Source organism: Chiloscyllium plagiosum, chromosome 36 (genome assembly GCF_004010195.1).
Source record: "Chiloscyllium plagiosum isolate BGI_BamShark_2017 chromosome 36, ASM401019v2, whole genome shotgun sequence".
Classification (NCBI taxonomy): domain Eukaryota; kingdom Metazoa; phylum Chordata; class Chondrichthyes; order Orectolobiformes; family Hemiscylliidae; genus Chiloscyllium; species Chiloscyllium plagiosum.
Window position 1 is genome coordinate 9,413,315 of NC_057745.1, and position 24,816 is coordinate 9,438,130.

Genomic DNA, 24,816 nt, shown 5'->3' on the forward strand with positions numbered 1-24,816 from the left:
CTGCAGGAATCTGTTCTTGGGACTCTGCTGTTTGTAGCTTTTATAAATGACTTGCATGAAGAAGTGAAAGTGTGGGTCAGTAAGTTTGCTGATGACACAAAAGTTGCTGGTGTTGTGGATAGCGTCAAAAGCTGTTGCAGGCTACAACAAGACATTGACAGGATGCAGAGCTGGGCTGAGAAGTGGCAGATGGAGTTCAACCTGGATAAATGCAAAATGATTCACTTTGGAAGGTCACATTTGAATGCTGAATACAGGGTTAAGGATAGGATTCTATGCATTGTTAAGAAACGGCAGAATCTTGGGGTCCAAATACACAGATCCCTCAAAGTTGCCACCCAAGTTGATAAGGTTGTTAAGAGGGCATATGGTGTTCTGGCTTTCATTAACAGGGTGATTGGGTTTAAGAGCCATGAGGTTTTGCTGTACCTCTTATAAAATCCTGGTTAACCACACTTGGAATATTGTGTCCAGTTCTGGTCGCTTCATTATAGGAAGGATATTGTACAGTAGATGCTTTGGAGAGGGTGCAGAGATTTACCAGAATGCTGCCTGGATTGGAGAGCATGTGTCATGGTGAGCTAGGGCTTTTCATACTGAAGAGGAGTTGGATGAGAGGTGACTTAATAGAGAATTACAAGGTAATAAGAGGCATCGAGAGATAGCTAGAGATCTTTCCCCAGGGCAGAAATGGCTGTCACTGGGGGTCATAATTTTAAGGTGAATGGAGGAAGGTATAGGGGAGATGTCAGAGGTAGGTTGTTTACTCAGTGGTGGGTGCATGGATTGCACTGCCAGCAGTGGTAGTGGAGTCAGAGACATTAGGGACATTTAAGCGACTGCTGACAAGCACATGGATGGCAGTAAATTGAGGGGTGTGTAGGTATGTTGATCTTAGATTAAGATAAATGCTCGTCACAACATCGTAGGCCGAAGGGCCTGCTCTGTTTTATGTCCTAAATTACAGATCAGAAGTGGGCCAATTGGCCCAATGACCCAACGTGTACCAAAGTATCTAACTCACCCATTACACATGTAGGTATTTCAAATAAGCTTCAGATATTGAGGATAGTTCTTTCTAAACTTAGAATACATGGATTTGTGAAAGACTGTATTCTTGACTTCAAATCATAAGCTGGTTAGTTCCTCAACTGACACCATAATAAAAGTGACTGATTGTTCTTTTTTTTGCCAGAATTTAACAGCTAGAATGTTTGCCTTCATATATCACATACATCAGTATCCCATTTTATGTCCTGGTTGAGAGTTTGAAAGAAACAACTCATTAAAATAGGGAAGGTTGAAAAATCTGATGGAGGTATCATAGTTTGGAGGGACTTTGATAAGGTAAACTAGTTAAATTTTTTTATAATGGTTAGCAAGTTGGTAACCAGAGGACGCAATTGACAAAAATTAAAAGAACAAATGGAGAAGGTGGGAGTTTACTTTTATTTTAGACGATAAGGTGGTTAGAATATGAAATACTCTACCAATATCTGTGGAAGTTACAGAATTCATAAGCCCGAAATTGAAGCGAGTCAGTCCCAAAAAAGAAATAAGCGATTGGAACCATATGGTAGACTTTGAGGCATATTGCACTCTTGTACATTGCTGGTTTTGTGATTAGGAATTATACAAATTAAAAAAGTTTCATAATTCTTCATGGAAGAAAATGCCCAAATTGGAGCTGAAACCAGAAAACTCTGAATTCATGCAACAGGTAGGTCAGCACCAGAAAATCAGATCTGTTTGCTCCAACGCAAGTCAACACAATGTTATGAAGGTTTTTAATACAATGTGACTTGGGAATTTAGATTCTAAAGTAGAGGTTAATGAGCTTTCGGCTTATGGCGCTGCAACTCTGTTTTCTTTTTCAAAAGAGTCAGAAAGTCATTGAGAACAGTGAGTTAGACAGTTGTTCCAAGAAATCATGCAACCACAACTAAATGAATTAACAAGCAACTTGGTAAGCTAAATGCTGTTGCTGACTTGAGATTTTATGAACCATAGAAGAGGCAGTCAGGGGCTAGAAACAGATGATAGTTTAGAAGAAATGATCCACACCAGCAATTGTGATGGTGTGCAACTTGAAAGAAGTCACATCCTTGAGTTTTGTCCTTAGACTTCAAGGACAGAAGTCAGTGAGTTAGCCTACCTCCCCATGGGCTGACCATGATGACCACCAAACTGGAAAAATAAAACTGATGGTCTTTTTAATCCTAGTTTTCACTCTGAAATCTGAACTGTCTGCTAAGACGATCAGCTGGATTGGAAGAGTTTTATGTATTGTGTAACATATACAAAGTGCATACTTTCTGAACATGGTGATAAATTCATCATTTATTTTAGCAAATAACTGTACAGAATGTTTCAATAGCTTTCAATTAAAAACACTTTACATCATTTTTACATCCACACCCCAAAATTTGTAAAACTTTATAGGCAATTTGCTATTTAATAAAAATTTGAAACATCACCCAGTGATCTGCATTCAACATCATGTGGCTAGTCCACATTCCTACCACATGGATCAAGATACCCTCTTTTTAGGTATTTAACACAAATCTAAAAGCCAGCAGCATCTCTGCAATTCCGTTCTGTGAAATGCATTTAAAATTAAAAGTGACAACTGCCAAGAAGTGCAACACTTGAAAAGATCAAATTACATTGAAGAGATTTAACAACACCTAACAGGTGTTCCTTCAACAAGAGTTAGCTTCAGAAAACATTCCATAATTTTTGTTTATAAACTGGAGTTAAGTAGTAACTGAACTTCTCAAACTATCTACCCTGTGAGGAACAGAAATAAATAGTTTAAGATAAAGAACACCCACATTTCTCTGAAAGCATGTCTAGTGCTGGATTAATAACCCTAAAAGTCTGAGCAAATGGATATCCAAAGATAGCTGCTTTGAAATATTCTATGTCTATTTTCACATTGATGCTCTAAAATAAGCATTGGCAGTTTAAACACAAGCCAAGACAAACCTTGAAGGTACTAAATTGACACCACTTGAATTACTGCAAATCGACCTAACGTCAATATTTAAAACTTGCAATAATACGGATCTCACAAGTTGGATCAAAATGGCCCTACAGCCCATTCAATTTTATCTTCCCAGAATATTAACCTTCTTATCAGCAACTGCACAGCTACCCTCTCCCTAATACTTAAAGGAACTTCACTGAACTGACTATTTCCAACACATAACATTAGCTCTATATCTAGAATGAATCCCTCTTTTCACATGCTTGACACTTTGTGGAAAAGATCTAGTAATTGGCCCATAGCATGTAAGCATGGATGTTCAGCCTTGCTTTCCATTAATCTTGGTTGTCTCAGCCAGCTTGCACTGACACTTTGGGACATAAAACAAGGTTCAATTACAATGCACACCCATAATACAAATAAAAATCCAACAAAGTTTGACACATAAATACATGAAATTTTAACATTCAGTCAGCCTTAACATATGAACACAGAATGTAGTGCTGCATTCTCTCTCCACTTCAAGTGCCACTTCACATCCACGATAATCACAAGCAGTTTCCACTGTTTAAATATTTACTGCATTTCTTATCATACATCTTCACAGAAAGGAACTATAACAAAGCAAGTTGAAGATAAAGCCAAGATTGAGATGCTTGCATTAACTGATTAATTTTTTTCTGGAGTATGTTTTTGTGATGCAACGACGAACAGGCACTTTGGCGAAAGGAGAGTAATCCTGGTCAGTGTCACCAGCGATTGTCATTCTCTTGCTAGCCAGGTTATCAGTCTGTAAATCCTCATGCGTAGCATCTGTCAAAAGATTCAGTACAATCAAAAACAGTACTTCAGTCACAAAACTCAAACTAAATGACTAAAAGGATTCTGGAACCAAAGATTCAGGTTCAATTTCTGGCCTATTCAGGGAACCCAAATTCAGGTGGATCTGTGTCTTAAATTAAGCACAGAATAGACAAACAACCAGGCAGGCAAGATCATTCTAAATAAATCTCCAGTGATAATGAAAAATCCACATGAGGCAGTCAGATAAGGACAGTACTGGTTGGGCCAGCAACACTCTTCAGGGCAAAACGTTTTGCAATATCAAGATCATCTAAGCTGCACAAAAAATGGCCACAATGCCAGCGACGAAGGAGGCCGAGAGCACGAAGAGAATTGTACTCCACAATGAGGCATCACCCAGAGTAGGAAATTTTAAACAGCTGAAAGATGGGCAGAACTGGCTAATGAACTGAAGATAGGTTAATAGAAATGTAAAAACTGAAAGAACTGCAGATGCAGTAAATCAGAAACAAGAACAGAAGTTGCTGGAGGAAGGGTCACCGGACCCGAAACGTTAATTTTGATTTCTCTCCACAGATGCTACCAGACCTGAGTTTTTCTAGCAACTTCTGTTTTTGTTGTTAATAGAATTGTAGTTGCTGCAGGTGATTTATTTACCATACTTACTGTAAGAGCATGGAGACAGGGATTATGATAACCTTACACAATTATAACCTGAAACAAATTGATTTTTTTCTGTTCATTCATGGAACATGAGTGCCATTGGCAAAGCTTTCATTAACGAAGTTGAGTTTGAAAGCTGCTACCAAAGAAAACTTGGTGAGTTACAGCAAGTTATCATGTTGATGGGATAGCATTCAGTCACAGCGTGTTAATGGTGGAAGGACTGAGCATTTAAGATGGTGGTTGGAGTGTCGGTCAAGTGGGCTGCTTTTTCAATGATGATGTCAAAATCCTGATATGTTACCTGATTTGAGAACTAAATTAGTGCAGATGAATACACTATCTTACTAGCGAATACAGTTCCCAATGCAAAACACGTCAGATTTTTATTTGAAGAGGGAATGCTCTATATTCCACAACTGCTATTAACCAATCGCCACCTGTTTAAATCAAACTGTCATTGTTTTAATATTTAAAAAGAAGCCAAAATGACATTCACCGAATACAGAAATGAATATTAGTGATAATGATGTGTTGTGCATATTGTGCACCTTTCCTTCATCATAAGGTCAGGAACGGGGAAGTTTCCTGACAACTGCGCTAATATTCAGAAGCATTTGTGACTCAACAGAAAGTCCACATGAAGCATAGCCTGGACAACATGCAGGCTTGGGCTGATAAGTGGCATGTAACAATCATGCCACAGAAGTGCTGGGCAATGATCATCTCAACCAAGAGAGAATCTAGCTATCACCTCTTATGCTCAATGATACAAAATTGCTAAATTTCCCAATAACACATCCCTGAGGAGGTGACCAACATCCAGAAGCTAAACAGCACCTGTTAAAAACATTGAACTGCTCTTGTTGCCACCGTGAAGCTAGGACTTCTGCAAAAGTCAATTCTCCTTCCATTTCCCCAGTGCCAGACCACCATTTGCAAGGCACAAGTCAGGAACGTGATGGAATACTTTGAATTTGCCTGGATTGGTACATAGCTAACGCTCAAAAAGCTTGACACCATCCAGAACAAAAGCAGCCTGCTTGATTAGCACTCTGTCCATCACCATTGACATTCTCTCCATTTATCAATAAAGCAAAGCAAAGACTAATATTTTCCCTCTACAAGATGCACTGCAGTAACTCACCAAGCCTCCATTAACACACTTTTTGAACCCACAATCTCTACCACATAGAAGGACAAACGCAGCAGATGCATAAGGTCACCACCATATGTTTCTATCCCAAAGACTGCTGCAGCTTAAGTAGGGCAAAAACCAGTGATGCCAATGGAGAGCTAGAGATACACAGCACGGAAACAGACCTTTCAATTCAACTTGTCCATGCTGACCAGAAATCCAACATTTGGCCCATATCCCTCTAACCCTTCCTATTCATGTACCCTTCCTGATGCCTGTTAAATGCTGTAATTGTACCAGTTTCCACCACTTCCTCTGGCAGCTCATTCCATATAAACACCACCCTCTGCGTGAAGTTGCCCGTTAGGTCCCTTTTAAATCTGTCCCTTCCCACTTTAAACCTATGCCCTCCAGTTTTGGACTTCCCTATCCTGGGGAAAAGACCTTGACTATTCACCCTTTCCATGCCCCTCATGATTTTATAGCACCTTCCCCTGCAACCGCAAGAAATGCAAAACTTGCGCCCACACCTCCCCCACCTTGTCTCAGTCCCAACCCTTGAACTCAGCACCACCTTCCTGCAATCTTCTTTCTGACCTCTCCCCCCACACCCCAACTATGGCCTATCACCCTCACCTTAACCTCCTTCCACCTATTGCATTTCCAACGCCCCTCCCCCATGTCCCTCCTCCCTACCTTTTATCTTAGCCTGCTTGGCACACTTTCCGCATTCCTGAAAGGCTCATGCCCGAAACGTTGATTCTCCTGCTCCTTGGATGCTGCCTGACCTGCTGCGCTTTTCCAGCAACACATTTTCACCTCATGATTTTATATTCTTCTATAATGTCACACCAGGAAAATTAGTCCCAGTCTATAAAGCACCTCCCTCTCGCCTCAAACCCTGGCAACATCCTTGTAAATCTTTCCTGAGCCCTTTCAAGTTTCACAACATCTTTGCACGGAGACCAGAATTGGACAGTGTTCGAAAAGTGGCCGAACCAATGTCCTGTACAGCTGCAACACAAACCAATCAACCCCTACATTCAATGCACTGATCAATAAAGACAAGCATATCAAATGCCTTGACTACCCTGTCTACATGCAACTCCACCTTCAACGAATTATGAAACTGCACTCTAATGTGTCTTTGTTTGGCAACACTCCCAGGCGCTTCATAACTAGCTCGAAAGTAGGAGACAGAGGAGGGTGGTGGTGGAGGATTGCTTTTTTGACTGGATGCCTGTGACCGGGGTGGTGTGCTGCAAGGATTGGTGATGGATCCACTGCTTTTTGTCATTTATATAAATGATTTGTAAATGTAACAGGTACAGCGAGAGCGAGAGAGACAGACAGACACTGCATTGGAACATTTAAGACATAACTTTTCATTGAAAAAGTATTGCCTGATTTGTTATAACATTGAGCTGAGATTAAAGAAAGACCATGACAGCAGTGTTGGACTACCAGCATAATTTGGCATACAGCCTATATCAAAAGGAACCCAAAACAAGAAAATAAGTTTAATTTATTCCAATAGCTTACATTTGCCATGTTGACAATGATAAATGGGAACTGAATTATACAATTTGGCTCCCATTTGATGTGTTAAAATTTGCACATACTCAAAACAAGGTAGATAAACCATCAGGCAGATCTAACCAATGAAATGTTGATGCACACAACTTAAATAAATGGCAAACAACTTAAAGCAAGCGATTTTCATCCCAGGCCTTTCCATTTGCTTATGCTAATGTAATTCATAAAACTATTAAAGAAATAATAATCAGATATTACACTTAATATGATAAAAAGTCTGAACTTTACCTCTTGTACCAGATCTTTTCTTTGCAGGCGTTCTCCCAGTATACAACAAAGGTGACTGAGTGAGTGCCAACAGGCTGCTAGCAGACAGGGTTGATTTAACTTTACAGCTTGGTGATGTTCCAGCTTTAGAACACAAATAAAAGCATTACAATCACTGGTAAAAAGCAGCTGCTCTACTAAGACAGCTCATGGGATACATTTTCACAACTCCGTGCAAGCTTTTCTACCCCAAACCACAAAAAAAAGTAAACAATGTTATTTGGGCTTGTGACTGAACTACAGTGGCACATCTCTGCCTATTGCTCAAAGGACATGCACTCGACCCACATGCTTCGAGTTAGTCAAGAAACACCTACAAGATACAGCCACTCACCAACGTTGCTTCAACAGAACTTTCCAACCCATGATCATCATCATCTAGGATAACAAAGGCAGCGAATGCGTGGAAACATCACCCCTGCAAGCCCCCTCAAATCATACACCACACTGACTTAAAACTATATTATCAATACTTCATTGTTGCTAGGTCAAATCCTGGAACTCATTGTCTAACAGCACTCTGTGGTACCAAATAGACAGCAGCAATTCATGAGACACCTCATCACACTTTTACAGGCAATAAATACTAGCCTTGCCAGTGAGTCACATCCCTTAAATGAATAAAAAGACAGCTGCACTACTGTAATCTACATTACAGTGATCAGAACAGTTACCAAGGCACTGAGCTCTATTTGCTCATTTGCTGTTGGTCAAAGTTGATATGAACTACAATTAGATGAAGTTAAAAAAAAAAATCACAACACCAGGTTATCGTCCAACAGGAGCCGCGCTCCAAAAGCTTGTACTTCCAAATATATCTGTTAGACTATAACCCGGTGCTGTGTGATTTTTAACTTTATCCACCCCAGTCTAACATCGGCACCTCCATATCATGATCACAATTAGTTGTACCTTATTCCACAAACTTAACTTGCAATTTGCCCTTTTCCTATTGCATCAAACCTCCACAGGAACTCATACCTCTGAATCATCTTGCACACTGTTTGCTTGGCAAACACACACACTTCGAGAAGATCACAAGTCAGGCAATCCCTGGGTCTGTTCACAAGTCGACTTGTACATAAGTCAGAATACAATGTAGGACAACGTAAACCAGCTGTTCCTAAGTACAGAAAATATTTATATGCCAAGTCTTTAAAACTAAACCCTTGTATGGGATCATGTTCATAAATCACGTTTGCAAATCAGAATCCTCTCTCGTCAAAGATTCCATGGAAAAGCAGAAATAGAGAAATATTTAGAGACACAGTCCCAGATCTTCCTTATGATTTTAGTTTCTAATCAATTTCCAGCCACACCCTATCTCCAAGTTTTACAACAAAAGATCAATTTAAACAAATTCCAAAACAGCAAAATGTTTTCTCTGTAGCTAGCCAGAATTGTCCTGAAGACTTTATTCAAGTGTAACCATACTCAACTAAAAGAATTTTAGTTACAAAATAAGCATCATGCTACTATATTATAACCAATTAAGTGTGACCATACTGATGTTTTAGGATAGGACTAGATATATTCTGTCAATATACTGATTTTCAGTAAAAGTGCAAACTTGCAAGCAAATTCCTAACTTCCAGCAAAACAGACAAATCAACAGTTAGTTAAACATAACAAACCAGCCACAATTTTTAATAGACATGATGTCAAAAGAATTGTTTTTTCATGATTAAGCTATCGGTGTCGTATTTCCATTAATTTCCCTCACAAAAGAGCTAATAGCAATTGAGGTATGGTACAATGTTTATCAAACTGACAATTTTGGGAAAGTGAACTAAAGTAGGAGAATCACCTGGACTATCGAAAATCTTCTCATCTTCAACTGAACGCTGGCATGTGAAGGTATTACAGAAACGAGAGAAAGAATTAGGTGAAGACCGTTCCTTTTGCACTTCTTCCAAAGCAAACTGTGTATATGAAGAGGTAGTTGTTCTGAAGTTTGCCTCCCTTGGTCTTTTTGCTTCCTTTCCCTCTTCTGATGTGGTAGAGATAAAATTATGCCCTCGTTTCCTCGACCGAAGGCCAAAATTTTCCTTTGGACTATTTGGAAACCTTTCGTCCCATTCAATGGTAGGGGAATTATCTTGTAACCTACATACTCCTTCCATATCAATCTCCTCCAAAGGCATGATTTTGTTACTGTCGTTCTCTGTGTAAAAGTTATCATCATTTTGTATAATTGTATTCTCTCCTTTCTGCTGCTTTGCACTAAGTGGGGTTGTGGCTGCCTTCTTCTTCCGTGGCCAGTTTTTGATAGCATCTGGTGTTTGAGAATGTCTCGCTTTGTGTTTGGGAGAAGGTGTCCAAGGGACCAATCCTAAATCCACTTGAGACGGAGAAGCAGCATTAGAGGAGCACTGGGTTGGTGTATATGACTGGCAAATAAAAGTCTGGACCCCACCTTTTCTGGGTGTAGCCTTTGCTGGAGTATTGTGGGAATAATGGAAACAAAATGATGGAGATATATGGCCTCCGTCCATTTTTCCCGAATGCTTAACACAGCGCTGTGCATTTCTCTCATCTAATGGGCTTTCACATCCATCCTTCTTTACACACATGGAGGAGGGACTGCCATTACTTTTGGTGACAGATTGCTCCAGCTGTGGACTAGTCACTGTACTAGAATTGGTCCGTTTGAATCGGAGTTTGGGAAGTCCAGAGTCTTGCATTTCCAGCTCAACCTCATAAGTTGGCATTGGTGGCCAATTCCGACCCTTTGGAGTTGAGATTTTCGTGGGAAAGTCAGGTATCTGTTGCCGTGCTGCTGCTAGTCTCTGTCTCCTGTCTGGAGTCCAGCGGAATTCATAAGATGTGGATTTTGTTTGAAGCAAGGGAATGTCAGTAGTAACTACAGAGTTAGAAACACTGGAATCAGACCCTTTTCTGAGCACAGCAAACTTCATTTTCAAGCCAGAGCTTTCACTTTGTAGGAGCCTAACCTGAGATATGTCTTTACTGTACTTCACTGGAGAGTTTGCTGCACCAGCATCTGTTGCTCTATCCAAAGATGAATTCAGTCTCTCATTTATCAAATTGACACTGAAATCAGGTTCAGAACCTATGTTCTGAGAAGAGTGAAGGAAGGAATTTGAAGTATTTAATCCTACAACAGCATTAAGACAGTCCTTCCCAGAGTTATCACTCATTGCTGCAGACCGACTGTTAGATATGGTTTCATTGGATACAGAGCTTTCATTGGTGTCACAAATTTCAAATGTTATTTGTGGTATACTCTCACACAAGTTGGATTCTTGCAAGACATGACTCGCCTCACCAAATGTCTTCACAATCTTTGGTGTATTTCTCTGTACATTGCAAGTTGTGTTCCTATCTTTCTCTGGGGTTTTTAATATTTGGTCTAATCTGGTCATAGAGGTGGCAAGCTTTCCTGGCATTTTCACTGATTCAACATCTGCTTCAATCATAGATTCTGGTTTGGGTGATGCACACAGGATTGACTTAGATTTAGACAGTGTACTTAGGTCATGTTTGAAAGTTATAATGCTAAGGTCAGAATTTCTTCTTGAGGTTTTGAGATGTGTAGATGTTGAGCTAGATGTCTGTGGAGACAATGTTGCAGTTGGGCTTTTAGGTGGTGTTGAATTATATTTTGACATCGTTTGATCAACATTTGAGTGTGCAACATTAAGCCCAGTCTTTTTTCTTGGTGATTTGGGTTGTGGAGGTGTTCCAGGATGTTTAGAAAGATCAGTCAACTCAAACTTGATTGGTGTAACATTGAACATTGATCGTGTCCTCATTGGGCTTCTGGGTGGTGATCCAGTATATTTTGATGGCGTCTTCAACTTCGATTTTAATGGTGTTTCATTGAACACTGATAGTGTCCGCACCAAGTTTTGAGGTGGTGTTACAGTACAATTTGGTGGTGTCTTCATCTTAGATTTTGATGGGGTGACATGAAATCCAACTCTTGTTCTTACTGGACTTTTAGACTGCATTGCATTGAGTCTATCTGGTGTAAGTATGTTATGCATTGATCTCGTTGTCACTGAGCTTTTCAGCGGTGTTTGAAAACTGGCTTCCCAGCTACTCCTCTGTGTAGATGTGCTCTCATTTGATTTCCAAGATCTGCCCTGATCTGGTAAGCATGAAGTATCAGCAATCCTCTTCCAAAGTTTTGACATGGATACTTTTGGTGGAGAAACTACAGAACATTTTACTGCAGTGTGAGAGATGAATGAATCTTCAGACTTTGATCTCCTCAACTTTCTTTTATGTGGTGTACATGGAATTGATGATTCATCTTTTATCAAACTATTAACCGAATAAGATTGAGATCGCTTTCTTGATATCTTTTCTTGACTGTTTAATAGGGATAAATATTTCCTTGGTGTTTTTACTTGGGAAACCAATTCTAAAGTCTTTGAAGGTGCAAAAAAAACATTTACAGTTGAACTATTTCTGCAAGGTGACATTAAGCATTCACTCCGTCTGGAAGACAATTTAACTGGTGAATGGTCCTTATAAGGTGATGACATCAAATGGCCACTCACCATGTCAGGGGATTTAAATGGGGACTGAACTTCCATTTTCCAAGTTGACTTATTTTTGTTAGGTGTTTCTTTATTCAGACGCTCACTTCGCCTAGGTGACTGAAAGTATGAATCGGTTATCAATTTCCATGGTGAAGATTCCTTACTTGCGTAATTAATGGTGCTAAATCTTGTTGTTGGGCTCTTGGAGATGCTTACACCCTTCTTGTGTGTCAAATAGCGGGATATTAGTGGGGACTTTTGTATGACTCTGCTCTTGTCTGGGGAGATCAGATGTTTCTCGGGAGTAAGTTTTGGAGTCTGACGGAAGTTAAAGCACAAAGTTAGTAAACTATTATTTCAAAAGTCCAACAGTTCATTAATCCTAGATTTTCACAAAAAGTCAATAAGTGTAAAAATACTAGCTAACCAGATGAATACTGATGAATTAAAATGTTTCTTAATCAATATCCTTACTGCTAATAATGTGCAAACTAAGCTAGCAACTCAAAGGTTTATCGTCTAGCTTTTCTTTGCAATATCAATAGGTTAGGTATACTAATGGAATCTAACATTTACGACAATTTTCAATGCACTCCATTTTAGTAACATCTTGCACTCAATGGGGCACCTAATCCAAGCCCCCAGTATCTGCATCATTTTTACATTAAAGGCACTAAGCTTCCAATTTATTTCATTCACAGAAAGGAGACAATGATCTTCTGAATCAAATTTTTAACTCAAACTTTCAAAGTAAATAATCCGTTTCTACTACAAAATGGATGGGGTGAAAGAACAAGTCTATTTTGTTCATTTATTTTCTTTCAATAATATATCTGATTTTGTCTTGTATTCCCCAAATATAATTTAAGTTCAATCATACCTGAACTGCAGATAAGCTCTCAGAGTCTGAACAACAGCCCTTTGATGACTGCTTCTCTTTCGGACTGAGATGTCCAAGCACAGCACCAAAAAGCAGCAGATTTGGAGACTGGATGTTTTGATTGTCTAAAGAAAGAGGGATTAAGTTACTATCGAGCAGACAGATTCACTTTTGGCAGATACAAAGTTTTAACACCAATTTTACAATACTATTGATTTGTATTTATCTAATGCTTTGACCCAATACATACATTAATTTACATGCAAGTAATGTTTAGGCTATAGTTAAGACTATTTACCAACTTTTATTTCAGGAGTCTTGATTCTGAGGTCAAATCTGGTTTTCACTAAAAATGCTATGCTGTTTGATTATTTAACCTTATTTTCCAACATCCACCTGAACTATTTGAGGCAGGAACATAAGCAATAAGAGGAGTAAGCTGTTTACGCCTTGAGACTGCTCTACCTTTCAACTAGATCATGGATAATTTACCTCAATGCCATTTCCTGCATTATCCCTCAGGCTGAGATCCAGAGTTGGAGCAGATCTCGCCAAGCTCCATCTCAGGTTACTTATCAACCTTGTTGGGCTGGACATACTGCAGTTTTGCCCCAACAACAGATTCCCTCTCTCCTGTCTTGCTGCTCCTCCAATCACAGACTTTGTCTTGTGAGATAGGAAATTTGCGATTGCAGCTTGAGAGACAGAATCTGTGATCAGAAAAGCAGCTACTCAGATTCTCTAACGCAGAAGTGACTTGACCCCAAACAAACAGTCATCTGTGATTGAATTTTTCCAAGTGATTTTCAGAGGCAAAAATCTTCTACCACCCAGTGTATACTGAGTGCTCCCACTTGATCAAGTGACTCTTGCTAATAATATTTCACATTGTACAAGGTCAGAATAGAAGCAGGAAGAGATCCCAATTATTAAATAGCCCCAGCATCTGCATTCTTGGTTGTGTTACAACATAGCGGTGAACCCCTCTATTAGTTAAACTAAACACCCAGAAAAGCTCACCTCACCTCGTAATCTGTTAAAATATGCGTGACAGAGAACTCCCACATTCCACTATTTAAAGAAAATAATATCAATTTATTCTTTAAAAGTGAACAATAAACAGCGATTCACAACTCCAAGTCCCTCCTTCCTCTTAATTGCTTATTACCTGCCTCCAACTCTGTAGCAATATATGGTTCAAATAAAACACTTATTAAAATTACATCAACTTAATTTCAAAACCATACAGCAGCTGTCGCTTTCAGTATCTTTCTTCTTTCAGCTGAAGATCTCTCTGGGTAGCCTTCTTTCTTTTTGTGAAGATGTTTCATGTGAAAAAGCTACCCTTGATAGGGAGTGTTTCAATGTCTTGGGTCTCTCTCTCTCGATGACAGTTGCTCTGTCTGATTTTCAAAATGCCTGCCTTTTTTATATCTTCCAACATATTGTCTTATTTGGTTCAATGTTGGCAAAACAATAAATTCAAACTTGATTGGGTTTTAGTATCCTGGAGAATAATTTAAACTGGTTGGTTAAATTCAAGTTGTTGTCAAAACAGCTACCAACTCAGGTATTTATTTCACGGCCAAATGCTACATGTTTTTCAATGTTCCAGTACACTCTGAGACTGCTTTTGTAAGCTCTCAGTGCAGAACAGCATTCACTCTCTCAAAAGGTACAGTACACACACTTACAATTTCATTACAGTTGACAGATGACAAATGGCTAGCAGATACGCGCAACCATATCAAAGGAAAGAGGGGAAGCAAATGCAAAACATGCAATCAAGAGTTTAATAATTTTTAATTCAAGAATGTTTTTAAAACCAAAACTCAAGAGGGAGACTTCTCATTAGAGGCTTCTTTAAAAAAAAAATCCTTAGCAAATGCAAAAACTTCTGAACTTTTGACCTGGGAATGAATAAAAACTTTTCCATTTTTCAATGTCACAGGAACATACATAGATGAGTGAAAAACAGTGTTTACCTGTTTTTTTTGTTTTTGCTGCTTGTATATGTGACAAGGATTGTACTCGCTCCAAACTCCGAGACTTTGGGCATGAACCAGAGTAAAAAGAAGTAGAATGACTCTTGGCAAGAGATGCCCTCCTGATGCGTGGGCTCCTCCTTAGAATACAATCTGCACATTACAAAAAATACAATTAGGAAGGGAATAATTAATTTCATATTTAATGTTTTCTGACTAATATCACAATAAAAACAGACTTGAATTGTGATCACTCAGTTGATGCTCAAAATATATGAGGAGAAAGTGAGGTCTGCAGATGCTGGAGATCAGAGCTGAAAATATGTTGCTGGAAAAGCGCAGCAGGTCAGGCAGCATCCAAGGAGCAGGAGAATCGACATTTCGGGCATAATTCCTGAAGAAGGGCTTATGCCCGAAACATTGATTCTCCTGCTCCTTGGATGCTGCCTGACCTGCTGCGCTTTTCCAGCAACACATTAAATAAAAGCTGTAAGCTGAACTCCATTAATGAGAAGAATAATCTTTCGTGTAAAGTAGTACATTCACACAATTTTTGTATTCCTTTGTCACTACAGTAATTGCAAATTACAAGGTCAGTTGATTGATGTACAATAAATATTCTGGGGTCACATGGCTAGTATTATGGGTTATCTGAACTTGATCATCTACTTCAGAACCAACTGTCCAAACACAACTCACTTTTTAAACTCAGTAGTAAATCATTTGTTCTTAATTAAGAGCGATGCAATCAGTTAAATTACTCTGTTTCTCCCTCACCCGATCTACAAATCTTCCTCCAAATATTTATCAAAACTCTTATTATTGAATTTGCTTCTATCACTTTTTCAGGCAATGCGTTCCAATAATTCTCTTTGTACTTTTAGAAAAATAACATTGTCACATATCTCATTTCAGTGAAAGCAAATCAGCAGTAGAAAAATTTAACTTGATGGTAATTCAAGTGATAATTTGCTGAAGTTGAAGAATATGAACATTATGAAATACTTCATCCATCAACCAAATACTTACCAGCAGATAGAGCTCTCTCTGGAGATTCCTTAACAATACTAACATCAGAACCAGCCTCTGAGCATCTGCAGAAACAGACATGAAAAGTAATTTTCATACAGGTTGCCAATATATCCAAAGACGACCTACCCCTCATTACAGTACATATTTGAATTATGTCAGTGATGCATTACACCAAAAAAATTCTATATATAGTTACATACCTCCCTCTAATCTGTTTGTCCAGGAGCCGGTGTGACACCTGTTTATGAAGAGGTGTCTCAGTCACCTTCCTGGTCAGTAATTTCCGATGTCCTAAAAGGTGAAAACATTGTTAAATTTGTTCACTTCACAAAATTAGATGAGGTCCTGTTTGACTAAATATGCTCAAGCAAAATAAATTATCAGTCTGCAAAAATTTGAAATTAAGCTGATCTCATATCTGTGTAAGCATTGTCTAGGCTTTGACAATGAAGAAATGAGCAAACCTGGTGAATATTTAATCGCTTCTGCTACAAAGAGCAGATACAGACATCAAACTTGGATAGAGAACAATTTGCCATTGCCTGTATGTGACATTTGGCAGAGATTTCAAAGAATTAAAGGCAACTTTGCGATTGTATCCAAATAATAAGGATCATCAGGAAGGGTAAGGGGAAAATAACCCAAATGCAGTAGTCAGAAATCTCTAGATGTGAATTGACTGATATAATACTAGAGTGTCAGAAAGTCACAATATGAATCAATACGAAATCACTGTTCTTTTGAAAAATGAAATGGAGTTCATAAAATAACATATGTTTTGAAAGCAAGAACCTTTGCTATTTTTTTCTTTATTGTGCATGTGTCTCGCCCCTTCAACCACAGATTCAGAGTAGCTTTTTGGCATCTTCAGCTTTTTCTTTGGAGACAATTTTTCCCGATTGAATAGATTCCTTCGCACTTTTGTCACCTCTATGAAGATAAAAACAGAAGGGTCACTTGAGAGGATGTCCAACCAGAAAAGTTAGACAAAGTAACTCCTGGTAATTTATTTTATACACTAGGACAAACATTATAGCATTTTTTTCCAATATTCTTTTCAAGTATCAAATCCTTTTGGGATAAATTTCCATTCACACAAACAATGCTCAAATACCTGATCACAAACAGAAAATAATTACTAGTAGAATATTCCACTACAGATCCATGACTCTCCAAATATTAATTTACAGGCACTTGAAATAATGTTTCCTCATAGTAACCATGGACAGAAATAATTGCTTCTATTTTCTAAAAACTTACCTAGCTCAGAAGCTGAGACTTTATCCTGCTTTGGGACAAACATTTCAAAGTAAGCATTCAATTTCCTTTAACTTGTCCATTTCCAATCAGTTACTGTAGTTACTAAACTCAAATTTACTACCAGCCAATTACTACAAACTGCAAACCCATGGACCTTATGTGAAATTTGCTTACATGAAATGCTGTAGTTTTAAAAGCCAGTTACAGCGTTTGGTCCCTATCAATTGTTCTACCCTGAAGTGTGCAGAATTCTGCTGCTTCACTGTCACTCCAAATCCAACTGATACTGAAACAATTTTCTAAAACAAAAGCACCTATCCAAATTAATTCCAATATTTGTCAACAAAACGTTTAGAGGCTGAACAGTGTGGTTCAGAATCAAAGAAGAGGAATTTTACCCAGTATATTAGCTAGGACTGATCCCTTAATTAATATCATCTAAAGCAGATCAGCGGGTGATCAGATTGGTGAAGTAAATCGATTGTAGCATTCCTGGCATTAGTGTGGAACCCTACAGTGTGGAAACAGGTCATTTGGCCCAACTGGTCCACACGGGGCAGCATTCCACCCAGACCCATCTCCCTACCCCTGTAACTGCATTTCCCACAGCGAGGCCACCCAGCTTGCACATCCCTGAACATTACAGGTAATTTAGCTTGGCCAATCCACCGAAACTGCACATCTTTGGGCTGAGGGAGGAAAACTGAGCATCTGGCGGAAACCCACGCAGGCACAGGGAGAATATGCAAACTCCACACAGATAAGCCACTCTAAGGTGAAATTGAACCTGGGTCCCTGGCACTGTGAGACAGCAGTGTTAACCACTGAGCCACCATGATACTGACTATACATCAAAAGTACATTATTGACTGCAAAGCACATCAGGGTATCCAGAAGTTGAGAATGATACCCTGTAACAGTTTTTGTTTCTCTTTAATGGCCTTCCTTGGTGCACAGTCAGCTATGCTCAGGAGCACTTGTTGACAACCAAGGTAATATATCAAGATTTGTTGAAGTACATCAGATTTCAGAATTTTTATTGGGAATGCTCTCAAATCCTGAGAATAACTTTGGAAAACACAATTATCTGATATTGCATTGGTAGTCTGCATGTCTTAAGTTTATAATACACAGTACCAGTTACATTTAAGCAATTGAAAAGTAACATCTCTTAAGTTTTCAGTTGCTCCTTGAAGATATGTTTCTACATGCCCAACAATACATTTCTCACTGACTCAAAAATGCTGACTGTGATAAATGCAAATTGTAACATTTTCCATATTGAACTATCGTTATAGAAAGAAAACAAGTGAATGCACCAGTTTACAATCACTCTAAATTCTCTTCTGATGTAACAAAAGCCCACTTAATTGTAATTACCTAAAATCCCTATGATAGGTAACTTACAAAACAAAAATGCATTAATTTAAATTTATATTGCCCCTATACAAAGACTTCTTCCTTTATAAAATCTGGAGTTCCTCTCTAAAAGAATTTACATTTACATAGAATCTGCAATATAAATAGAATAAACGTCACAAATGTCACTCTCAGAAATATTATTTTCTTTACAAAATGAAGTGCATAAAGCAAAAGTATTAGAACAAACCAAATTCTTGTTTAAAGATTGGGTTTCAAAGAGGGTTTTAACAGCTGACAATGCAAGTATAAATTCGTTGCCCTTCTGCAAATGTTGAAATTTTAAAAAAAATATCTGCCTCAGCAGGGAGATGAACCCTCAATTTAACATCTCCATAGAACAAGCCATCCTTTACCGATGCAATTTGTCATCAGTACTGTAGTGAAGCAATTGATGTCCTTGCCTCTGAATTCACTGTCCACTTCTTCCACAATGCAGCTGCCGTGCAGATCACCTACGGACTGCACTGCAGCACCTCATCAAGCTCACAAAAAAAAAACTCCTTCTTCCTCTATGAATTCTCCCAGATATAGGAGATCCTGATTTGGACATGCATTACGCTTAGGTCCAAATTCTAAAATTCCTACCTGGCATTGTTCTAGCAGCATCAAAATACGGTGCAATGGTACAGTGGAGCAAATGACAGATGCCAAACAAAACTAGTCAGACATAATACAGTGAAGTGAGGCTGTGAAGGACTTTTAAAAGGGGATGCTGAACCAAGGGATCAGTACGCTACAGCTGGTAAAATGCCATGTTTAGACTATTGAAGCTACATAACAAAAAAGGAAATAAACAGCAATAGTTTTCAATAAATCCTGTTATATTTGCCTCAGACATTTCAAATTAGCGAACACTGCAACAACTCACAAATGGGCACATCAACAAATGGCAGAGTTATGACTGAAGCAAGGTATTAGCTTCTCTGTAACCAATAGGTTCAATACTCAGTGAAGAAAACTAAATATATATTTAATCATTAACGCTTCAGCACAACATAAATATTAGCAAATTGTACCTTGTAATTCCTTTTGTGAAGGTAATGAAGGTAATACTGGGTGTTCAATAGCAATGGGGAAGCGAGACTGTAAATTTTCCTGCTACAATAAACAGATTTTATTAGTATAATTTCCAGCTAGACTTTTATGTTCCAACTTTCCACACAAATCACAAGATATTCATCATATTTTACATTTGTAAAGTTACTTCAAGCAGTTCCTCTAAAATTTCTTTCAAGCCAGAAACTAATAATGGATATATTACCCAAATAATGATTTAATTTTTTTGGTTTAAACAACGTAATATAATACAAATGAAAAGTGGATTCTATGAAATTCTTTTTCTAGATAGCTACAGCACAGGACAAGTGCAAAATATAGTCTTACAATGTATCTAATCAATGATGATATTAAACTTTGTAAAGACAGATGAACTAGTGAGATTATCAAATAAAATTTACCATCTTTGAGCTGATCGATTTTAGTTTGGAAAAATTAGATAAGGCAATGAAAGCTAAAGAACACAATTCTACCCGGATGCAGGTAGAGTGCATATGCAGAATGTTTGAAGTGGTAGGAAAAGTTTAGACAGTTGTTTTGAAGAAAAGAGTTTCTTGGTTTATTAACAGAGACAGCACACAAAAACAAAGCAGTTATGCAAAAAAAATTGGTTAGGCCTCGTCTACAATGTTTAAATCTTGAACATTGAGATAGTTACACTGTATTAAAGCACAAAAAACATTTCATTTTCTAAGTGCGCCAAGGTTTACATCAGTTAACTACAGGAAAGAAGGGAATTTTTGTTTTCAGTTAGTCTTGCTCTAGAAGTCAAGGCTGTTCTTTAAAAGTAAACTTTTCCTTATGAGAATATTTATTACAATAATGTTTAACAGCAGAAGCACTAAGCTCTACACTTTCAGCTGTATCTATTCTTCCCCAAAACCACTACTACTCCCCCACCTCAGTTCTGATCACACAGTCCTCCCCCCACCCCCAAACAAACTTACCAGTTCCACAGATTTCTTTGGTATTTGAATTTGTCGCAGATTATGAGAAACCTCAGATATGCTCCGATGCCTTGTCAAGCGAAGGCTCCTAAAAGACAATATTTGAACAGAACTGGTTCTTGAATGCTGACATTTACTACACTAAACATTCATTTTATAATTTTAACTCATTGGTTCAAACCATAGTCTGTGCTGGTGATCTAAATTGCAGAAAGTAAATGTGGTTTCTTTCAGAGAATTGAAGTTTTTTGATCGATAAATCTTAAAATTTGACACAGGACATTCAATCTGACAGCAGCACTGTTCAGTAAAAGGCACTGCTTTAATCAATTGATCTGTCAAATTTGACAAAAGCTGAGCATCAAGTAATAACCAAAATGTCACCCTTTCACCATACTGCAAGATGTGGCTGAGAGGGACAGAGGAATATTTAAATTCTAGGTGGAACAAAGTGGACATGTAGCTCACACTAACAAATACTTTGTTATTTTATGATCTACGCAGCACAATATAAATTTAAAATGATTCATATAGCCTTAATGTCCTCAAAACATCCCAACAATACTCCATAAGCAATGAAATTTGGCATCCAATACTATATTAAAGTGTCAGCCTATATGGTTTTCAATGTTATTGTGTGATTGCATTCACGCCTCACTTACATGACAAATGTTATTGTTATAGCCATCAAATATCATGCTGGAAAACACACAGCTAAAGGCCTCCACACATCTTACCTCAATGCTGCCCACTAGAATTTTAGTCATGTAAAATTAGTACAGGTATGAAAGGTTGTCATGATACTCAGTTAAAATGAGTAAAAATACAACACTGATCAGAATGATATTTAGAATTTGGGATTGTATATGCAGTAGAACACAAAAGCAAAATACTGCAGCTTTTGGAAATCTGGGGGGAAAAAAAAGTGCAAAGCCCTGGATACACTGATAAAATCCTATTGAGCTGAAATGCTAACACTGTTTCTCACTCTGATGTCACCTACCCTAGTCAGTTGTTATGGACTAGGCCAGATCATTTAAAAACATTCTTAAGCAGGCAGCCCAGACCATAACTTTGCAATTTGTTTCACTATGTGTACAGTGAAAATTATCCGGAGTGAGTTAGGTAGGTTGACTACCAGGTTTTAAAACAGACAAAAATTTATTCACAAAATTACACAATGAACAGAATAAAGAACACCTACAGAACTCAGTCTACCCAAACTAGATTTAATTACGCTGTTCTGAATATACGCAACAGCCCCAATAAGCAAACCCCTTAAACACAGTAAGAATGAAACAAAGGCTTACAAGTTGAAGTGAGAAGGGCAGAAGGAGAAAAAGTTTAGCAGCCTTTCTTCACACAGTCCAAAGTTGAACTCCCTAAACTAGTTCTGGACTAAACTGCTCAGCTAGAGAGCTGGCCACATCCCTTGACTTGTACAGGTTACTTCTAAAAACAAAAGCTTGAGCCTAAAGACTAATCTGTTTACGTATAAACAAAAGACCTTTCTGCTCTATACCAAATTCAGCCATGTCACAGTTTAGCCTGTTTACGACCCCTCTGGAAAAAAAACAAGGACACAGTATCCTTGAGAAAAAAGGACCAGCTTTGTGACACAGTATTTCCAATATGTTCTCTTGCTGTTCATTCACAGACCTATAATGGTGTTCGTCATGGTTCAAGCAATTTGAGATTACAAATCCTTTTGTGCAGAAAGACAAACAGGAAAAGAAACAAGACTCCAATACCTTCTCTTTTGAGATGATCTTGTACGTAGTTCTTCCAACTGCTCTCCTTCACAACTTCCAAAGTTTGCTTCAATGGCCACCAGCATGTCAGGTGACTCTGTGTTTTGGCTCATGGACTCATCACTCAAGAAGTCAGCAGGAAGCACTGCTGCCAGTTGTGCTGGGACATTCTGTCCTAATCCATAGTATAGCTCACCCAATATCTTTGGCACTGTAAGCAAATACCTGAAAAGCAATATGATTAAAATTACCTGAATCAAGTTAATATAACATTAAAAGAATAACAGAGAAAAGAAGATGCCAAATGCGATTTGCTCCATCCAGTCATTAATCGTACACAATTTTCTGCAAAAGTAAAATCCAACTAACAGATTTATGCTGGACTATAACTAAATATCGAACAAAATATATCTAAAAATACTCCACTCCCAACTTCCCCACTAAATTACAAATGTACACTCCATATCCATTCAATATCATTCCTATTATTCCTCAAGGCAGGTTTAATATTTTGATATAGTGGACTAAAGTACTTTGTGAAAAATGTGGTTAGAGTTTGAACTCCAGCAGTTCCCCTTCCAAACCTAAAAGGTTGTGTGTACTTCCCGAATGGAAAAGTGAACTCTTTTAAATGTAATATTAAAGTGTATGGTGGGAAAGCAAAGTGCAAACAGACTGTTCTTATGCTGCGAATCTACAACACAACTAATAACAACCTAAGAGGACACACCAAATAAAATAATAAATAATGTGCTACAAACATTGCAGACTTTGAAATATTATACAATACAAATGATTTTACAACATTAATATTTCCTACATCAAAGTCTTTGAATTTAACATTTTTTTCCAAAGATAAGAAAAGTAGAATATATGAAGTGATGCAGCCACAATGGTCATATCCTTTCCTAAACTGACTATAGAATATATGGGCCAAGATTTTATATTGATTTAATTCAATCAAATGTGTGATTGAGGTGGTTTCCTTATCTCCATTGACCCACTGGATAAAGGCACAATATAGAAAAGCACCAGGTCACAGAGATATAAAATTGATAAGTGATAAGTTCCATTCAATAAGATCTGATTGTAATCTCAAATTTACATCTAACCCCAACAATCTTGTACACTGTGCTTAATAAGAATTATCTAGAATTGTGGAATCTCTACAGTGTGGAAAGTGACCATTTGACTCATCGAATCTGTACTGACCCTCCAAAAGAGCATCCCACCCAGACCCCTATTTTACCATGGCTAATTCACCTAACTTGCACATCCTAGACACCATGGACAATTTAGAATGGGCAATCCACCTAACCTGCACACTTTTGGAATGTAGGAGGAAATCTGAACATCAGTGGAAACCTATGCAGTCACGCAAAGAACGTGCAAACTCCATATAGACAGTCACTCAAGGCTGGAATCGAACCTGGGTCCCCATCATTGTGAGGCAGCAGTGCTAACAACGGAGCCACTGTTCTGCCAATACTTGTCTGAAACTTACACAAAAACTCTGCTTCCGCCACCCTTTCAGGAAGAGTTCCAAAGAATCACGACTCTGAGAAAACGTTTGAGCTTAGCCTATTTTAAATGTACAATCCCCGAGAAAATGGAAGGGAAAGATTCCCATCAATTGAAATAGCATGCAGGACATTTAGAACATAAGCACAGTCTTAAGGTAACATGTTTAGACTGGATGATTATTTTAAACTTACGGGTTTAAGATCTCTTCTTCCAGAAATTTGGCAAGAAAGGTGGTGTCTTTTGTTAGAGATATGATGCGCAGCAAATTTGTCATCTGTAATCAAAAACAAAGTGATTACCTTTAGAAAAAGTATTTGACTTGCTAATGTACTATTAAAATACATTTAAACTCCTATTACAAACCAGTGTCACACTTCAGGCACGTCACATTCATAATCCTAAACATGGATTGCGCGCTGACAGAAGCTTCTGGAACTGTCATTATTTATTAAAAGAAAGGACACTGATGAACTAATAAGATGACTGCTAAGATGACTATTGCAACTTCAAAACAGCCCAAGTGGCTGGAAAATTCAGACATCGATCATAATGGGAAGCTACCTTCCCTGACAAAACTGCTGTACAAAAAGGCCATACTACCTTTGCCTTTCAAGAACAGTGCTCAAATGTACTTTAAAGAGCCTTTAAGCCTGATTCCAACACTCCAATTTCACCTGGGAAAGAAACTGAACCTCCTGACACAGCAGTCACAAGAGTCTGTCTACATGAACTGAACAGCCTTCTCTATGAAGGGTGCTAAACAATTAACTCAGATAGGCAAAAGTGAGGACTGAAAATGCTGGAAACCGGAGTTTAGATCAGAGGAGTGCTGGAAAAGCACAACAGGTCAGGCAGCATCCGAGGAGCAGGAAATTAGACGTTTCAGGCAAAAGTCCTTCATCAGAATTAACCCAGATATTCCATCCCACCTATTTGAAGTACAAGTCAAGAATAGTAAAATGATTCCTTCTTTACTGGACTCTTAAAGATG

General features: G+C 38.2%; 1 protein-coding gene across 3 annotated transcripts in view; it reads right to left on the reverse strand.

The window, feature by feature from the left end:
* Positions 1-2,323: 2,323 nt before the first annotated feature.
* The window catches only part of ticrr (TopBP1-interacting, checkpoint, and replication regulator), a 47,291-nt gene continuing 24,798 nt past the window's right edge, over positions 2,324-24,816 (reverse strand). For 2 of the 3 annotated variants that reach the window (XM_043677253.1, XM_043677252.1), the window contains exons 11-22: positions 24,017-24,099; positions 22,302-22,526; positions 20,551-20,638; positions 19,564-19,645; positions 16,658-16,795; positions 16,066-16,156; positions 15,863-15,927; positions 14,834-14,986; positions 12,849-12,973; positions 9,265-12,286; positions 7,419-7,541; positions 2,324-3,802 (exon numbers count right to left, since the gene is read on the reverse strand). In XM_043677253.1, the coding sequence (XP_043533188.1) occupies positions 3,651-3,802; positions 7,419-7,541; positions 9,265-12,286; positions 12,849-12,973; positions 14,834-14,986; positions 15,863-15,927; positions 16,066-16,156; positions 16,658-16,795; positions 19,564-19,645; positions 20,551-20,638; positions 22,302-22,526; positions 24,017-24,099 (4,347 nt within the window). In that variant the 3' untranslated portion in view covers positions 2,324-3,650. Of the gene's footprint in view, positions 3,803-7,418; positions 7,542-9,264; positions 12,287-12,848; positions 12,976-14,833; positions 14,987-15,862; positions 15,928-16,065; positions 16,157-16,657; positions 16,796-19,563; positions 19,646-20,550; positions 20,639-22,301; positions 22,527-24,016; positions 24,100-24,816 lie in introns of all 3 variants that reach the window. The other variant, XM_043677254.1, reaches the window with a different exon arrangement.